This window comes from Vollenhovia emeryi, unplaced genomic scaffold (genome assembly GCF_000949405.1).
Source record: "Vollenhovia emeryi isolate VEMERY1.0 unplaced genomic scaffold, V.emery_V1.0 DF941042.1, whole genome shotgun sequence".
NCBI lineage: Eukaryota > Metazoa > Arthropoda > Insecta > Hymenoptera > Formicidae > Vollenhovia > Vollenhovia emeryi.
In genome coordinates, this window is record NW_011965324.1 from 1 (window position 1) to 6,287 (window position 6,287).

Consider the following 6,287-nt stretch of genomic DNA (forward strand, 5'->3'; position numbering starts at 1 on the left):
GAAATTGCACCTTTAGGGTGCCGTCCCATGGCGCGTATCGCGATACGCGCGTATCGGGCGTATCAACTCGTCGACCAATCACGGACGATCCGCCGTTTTTGATACGCTCAACAATCCGCTGAACAATATTCGAGCGGATCGCACACTCACACATGTACATCGTAACGTACGTGTGGGTCGAGAGCTTAGAACATATATACCTGGAAGGGGAATGAAGGCTTGAGCCTGTGTCCAAGTTGGGTGCGAGAGAGAAAGGTAGAGATTAACCTTTGCTCGCAATGCGCAAGCGTAAAGATGACGTCACGTCACGTTCACCGTGCTGTTTCCTCCGGACACATTTCAATTCCCTATTCCCCAATAGGGGAACGTGACGTGACGTCATCTCTACGCTTGCGCATTGCGAGCAAAGGTTAATCTCTACCTTTCTCTCTCGCACCCAACTTGGACACAGATCTTTTCCACGGGAAGTATAGGGCATTCCCCTTCCAGGTATATATGTTCTAAGGTCGAGAGCCCTCCTTCTTGGGTTAGGTTAGGTGACATATTGATAGTAAGCCCAACATTCCCAGCAAACACACAGCAACAGTAACATAACTGTTAGAATCTTACTGTAAAGAATCTTATTTTTATCAGATTGATAAAATAATAGATAATTTAAAATTGATGCATTTTCGCTCTCGATTATATGTTTACGATTATGCTACTAGATCCTGATAAAAACAGTTCGTGAAATCATACGTGGATTTCACGCAGCAATAACGTGGATTTCACGTGCTGTTTTTATCGGGATAGAGCTTGAAACTTAACTATGCTTAGTAGCTTAAATGAACTCGTAATGTCGTAACTGGTATGAGGTTATAAACAACCGACTTGTGAAGACTTCACTTTTTAAGTGCATGCGTGTGTGTGTGTGCGTGTGTTCAGTACGCCGGAGGCCCCTACTGTCCCATGGAGCGTATTAAGCGGAAGCGTAACCAGCGGATCGCCAATCCACGGATCCGTTTCAACGGAATCTTGAAAGGGCTCTATCAGAAAGATTCCGTGATTGGCGATCCGCTGGTCCGCTTCCGCGTAATCCGCTCCATGGGACAGTAGGGGCCAAACTCCGGCGTACGAAAAACAGCGGATTGTCTGTGATTGGTCGTAGAGTTCGATACGCCTGATACGCGCGTATCGCGATACGCGCCATGGGACGGCACCCTTAGTTCCTGCGTCAACCACTTGGTCATTGGTGTCGCCCCACATCTTGTCTGACAACGTGAAGTTAGCACTAGCAGCCCATGGTTATATCTTTGACTAAAGCCCGCTGTAGACGATGCTATTTTTCCTGCTGGATTGCTTGCAATTTAGTAAATTACTATCATTGCACCACTCAGCATTCAGGATTCCTAGTAATTTACTAAATTGCAAGCAATCCAGCAGGAAAAATAGCATCGTTTGCAGCGGGCTTAAATTACTATCGTTGCACCATTCAGCACTCAGGATTCCTAGTAATTTAGTAAATCGCAAGCAATCCAGCAGGAAAATTAGCATCGTCTGCAGCGGGCTTAATATGTATAACTTGGACTGCTCGTTGCCTCCACTTTGCCTGGTCTAAAGCTCGCTGCAGACGATGCTATTTTTCCTGCTGGATTGCTTGCGATCTAATAAATTACTATCGTTGCACCATTCAGCACTCAGGATTCCTAGTAATTTAGTAAATCGCAAGCAATCCAGCAGGAAAAATAGCATCGTCTGCAGCGGGCTTAACACGTAATCATGTGTTGTGTTTAGAGAGCCTCTAGGAGAGAGAGAGGCGCCAACTCGTCACGTGACCAGCCCTTCCGCGATTGGCTGGCAGAACTTGTACAGAGATTTCTATTGCGACGCCAATGCATAACAGGGCCGCGTTCAGAAACACCACCCGAGTGCTCCAGTATATCATTCTATCCTTGTTTAACATACGGTGAGTAACAAGGATAGAACGATACGCTGGGGTACTCGGGTATTTCTGAACGTAGCCCTAATGTGATAGAAACTGATGATATGAAACGTGTGGGGTTAACGATCGTTGGTCATAATTAATTATTTCTAAACATTGTAATATATTTTTTTATATCACAACATTTTTAACACTATATAATAAAAATTACAATTTATTTCAAAAAATAAATTTTAAGGAATTTACATTTAAGCGTTAAAACTATATGTTTATTGCAGGCTTAGAGAATATTCTTGGTTTCTGAAATAAATATTAAAAATTGATTTGTTAATTTTGTCGATAGAAAAACGTTTTTGTCAGATAATTTGTATATATTACAGACAACATTCGCTATGCCATCAAGTCGCTCTGCATATAAATGTTGCAACACAAGCAATGAAGAATACTCATTATTTACATATCCACGTGATAATACATTAAAACAAAAATGGATTACTGCGGTTGGAAGAGGCAAGAACTGGTCACCTAGCAGTTCTCAAAAACTTTGTGAAGTAATGTGCAGTAATGTGCAGTATATGCTCTAACTTTGCACTTCAAAAGATGTAACAATATAATTTATTGTTCGACTTAAAGTATGTTTATATTTGTCTTCTTTTAGGTACACTTTATGCCATTAGAAATTGAGTTTGTTGCTGGGCGCAAACAAGTGAAACTGGATTCAATTCCTTCTCGTTTCTGTACGTGCCAATTGTTATTGAAAGAGCAGCCATCAAGAAGCAGCAAGCAAATTAAGCCATCGATCAACAGTCTCAAATATTAATAATACGTCCAGTAAAAAGACTTAGGAGGGAAACAACTGTTCTCAACATACCATTTTCTCTGCGTATTTTTTTTTCATTTCATCCATATATTTGTTCTGTATCAATTTCTTGAGACTTCGCAGTAGTTTGTATTTCCTCCATGGTTAATGGTTTGGAAGTCTTATACACACAGCCATGCTGAAGTTGGACCGATGTTCCCCGTTTCATTTTAAAACAAGTCTTTTTACTGGACGTATTATTAATATTTAAGGCTATTGATGGCTTAATTTGCTTGCTGCTTCTTGATGGCTGGCTCTTTCAATAACAATTGGCACGTACAGAAACGAGAAGGAATTGAATCCAGTTTCACTTGTTTGCGCCCAATAAACTCAATTTCTAATGGCATAAAGTGTACCTAAAAGAAGACAAATATAAACATACTTTAAGTCGAACAATAAATTATATTGTTACATCTTTTGAAGTGCAAAGTTAGAGCATACTGCACATTACTGCACATTACTTCACAAAGTTTTTGAGAACTGCTAGGTGACCAGTTCTTGCCTCTTCCAACCGCAGTAATCCATTTTTGTTTTAATGTATTATCACGTGGATATGTAAATAATGAGTATTCTTTATTGCTTGTGTTGCAACATTTATATGCAGAGCGACTTGATAGCATAGCGAATGTTGTCTGTAATATATGTATACAAATTATCTGACAAAAACGTTTTTATATTGACAAAATTAACAAATCAATTTTTAATATTTATTTCAGAAAACAAGAATATTCTCTAAGCCTGCAATAAACATATAGTTTTAACGCTTAAATGTAAATTCCTTAAAATTTATTTTTTGAAATAAATTGTAATTTTTATTATATAGATACTTACCTTCTATCGTGTTAAAAATGTTGTGATATAAAAAAATATATTACAATGTTTAGAAATAACTAATTATGACCAACGATCGCTAACCTCACACGTTTCATGTCATCAGTTTCTATCACATCTGTTATGCATTGGCGTCGCAATAGAAATCTCTGTTCAAGTTCTGCCAGCCAATCGCGGAAGGGCTGGTCACGTGACGAGTTGGCGCCTCTCTCTCCTAGAGGCTCTCTAGTTGTGTTGACAAAGCCTTTATAGTATAAAAGAGTGGGCACACTGGCCACCTTGCTCTTTGCGCGAAATCTAGTCTCGCTTAACGTTTTTGTTCTGTGTGTCAAAAGATTGCAACCGATCGGCTTTTCCTACTTCGCGTGAACTGTCGGACTTTCGCTGCTCGCGGATCTCGCTACCAAATCTCTCCGATACGCGCGGGGAGAACCCCCGAACATTAGCACTCTGTAAATATTGTAAATAGTTGTTCATTATATTCGCTGAAAGTAAGTGACGTTCTAATCATTTTCGGACACGGGTTATGTATTATCCGTTTTCGTTCCGTTCCGCTAAAATGTCTGCCATGGGGAAACCGGCTATGAAAAAGCGGAACGGAATCATTCTGATTGGTTAGCCTTTCATCTAGTTACCTTTCCGTTACTGTTCCGTTCCGCTGTTTCTATCTCCATCGGGATGCACCCTGCATCTATTTGTTGATCGCCAAGAGGAGTCCTGTCTTTACCTCATATTCACGGAGGCGCAGCGTAGTATCTTGCGTGGCTTTGGAGTGAAGGAGTCTGTCATTTGACTAAACCTCGCCAGCTTGACAGGGGCCTCTTTGTGGGAGCTGAGAGGAAAGAAAGCCCTTCTCTACAAGAGAACCTGGCTGCAGCCTGAGGCCTCTCACTTCAAGGAGGACAAGTTCTTGGAGTACCTTGCCATCAATGGAGCGCATACCTCACCAGCATTTCTGGTATCAAATTGGGGAAGAGAGGAAATGTCTTCTTTGTATGCTTCTGGAGATGATTCAGGCTTTGACCACGATGCAGAGGAGCATGTCGACATTACCTGTGCCTTTAATCTCTGAGCATCCATCAGAAGAGGGTGAAGCCGAGGAGGATGATGACGAATCCCTGTAAAAATCCCTGCAGGCCTTCATATTCGGGGAGCCGCAATGCACTCCTCTATCCTTAAAAAAAAAAAGGTATTCCTTATACCTATGATATCTTCTTAGGATAATATTTCATTTGTCGCACGACAAACGAATATTTTTAAATGTTGGTTGGTTGTAGGGTATAGAAAAGTTCTCGAATCTTCTGGGTATTCATTCGTGTGCACTTTCTTGAGTGATATCGCTGAAATCAGACGAACTGTGCTAACAAACTTGTGGTGGACAACTGTGTGCCCCAGACATCGTAGATCACTTCAAATTCGTGCAGCAGCAGTAGAATGGCGAAGCACTACGTTGCAGATTTACCATCGGAGAGAAATACTAATTCCGTTGTGAAAGAGACACAGGGCTGGAGTTATGTAGAAATGGAGAACATCAGCTACAAGTGGACGCTAAATAATTTCCCTTATTGTCATACGAACCGGAGTGAGATCAGGTCGAGTATATTTTCTACCACCGACGAGTCAAAATGGTGTCTGGTAGTAAACTTATTTTCTGGCATGGACTACACGACGGCTGACAAGAACCTGTCATTATATCTTGTTCTTATTTCATCTAAGAAACGTACAGTCTCAGCAAAGTTCAAATTGTCTTTTCTTAATGCCACAGAGAAAGTTATACATACAAAAGAGAGCAGTTCTATTTATGAATTTATTAATTATTGTGCTAATAAAGCTGACTGTACTCTCATTCAGTCTGGATTGGATGGACACCGTTCTGATTATAATTATTGCCAACACAAATTTGATGAATGGGGCTATGATAACTTTGTCTATATCAATACTCAAGCTAATGGATCGCTAGCGAATACAATATTATGTGAGATCAGCCTATTAACAGACACGAGAAATATCTCTGACCGAAGTCATGCAGTATGGTTGGAAGTATCGGAGTGTGAGCTGCTCAACAACTTAGGACTGCTGTTGCAGAACAAAAAATTTTGCGACGTAACGTTTACTGTTCATGGAAAGGAGTTCCAGGTGCATAAAGCAATTCTCGTAGCACAAAGTCCCGTCTTCAACGTAATGCTTGAAAACGAGATGAAAGAGAAAAAACTAATCGAGTTGACATCGACGATATGGACCCCGAAGTCCTGGAAGAAATGTTGCGATTTATTTACACTGGTAAAGCGACGAATCTGGAAAAGATGGCGGACGGTTTAGCTGCGTCGGATAAGTACCAGCTAAATACACTGAAAGTATTGTGCCAGGAAGCCCTTTGCAAAAGTTTAACCATTGAAAATGCGGCCGAAATCCTAATACCCGAAATCCTTGCCGAACTCCATAGTGCCGATCAGCTAAAAGCAAAAGCGATAGATTTTATTAATACATATACGGATGTGATGGACACTGCAGGTTTCAAGTCCTTGAAGAAATCCTATCCGCACCTGATAATAGAAGCTTATTATGCTATACGACCCAATCAGCAGAGAATTGTTTTTTAAACGTTTTTTAAACGTTTTTTTTCATTGCAAAAAAGGTTTAAAAAACATTTAAAAAACGTTTAATCAATGGGATAGA

General features: G+C 40.5%; 1 protein-coding gene and 1 pseudogene across 2 annotated transcripts; both read left to right on the top strand.

The window, feature by feature from the left end:
* The first annotated feature begins 2,117 nt into the window (after positions 1 to 2,117).
* On the top strand, positions 2,118 to 3,134 carry LOC105571200 (THAP domain-containing protein 2-like). 2 transcript variants are annotated; one of them, XR_001009622.1, is made up of 2 exons: positions 2,118 to 2,492; positions 2,580 to 3,134. XR_001009622.1 is itself a non-coding variant. In XM_012028671.1 (2 exons), exons 1-2 carry the CDS (start codon positions 2,314 to 2,316, stop codon positions 2,739 to 2,741), a joined length of 321 nt encoding a protein of 106 aa, XP_011884061.1. In that variant the 5' UTR covers positions 2,118 to 2,313; the 3' UTR covers positions 2,742 to 3,134. The 2 variants fall into 2 exon arrangements, 1 of the variants encoding a protein (XP_011884061.1); XM_012028671.1 differs by having other exon boundaries at positions 2,118 to 2,472.
* A 1,895-nt stretch (positions 3,135 to 5,029) lies between these two features.
* On the top strand, positions 5,030 to 6,262 carry LOC105571199 (annotated as a pseudogene).
* The last annotated feature ends 25 nt before the right edge of the window (positions 6,263 to 6,287 follow it).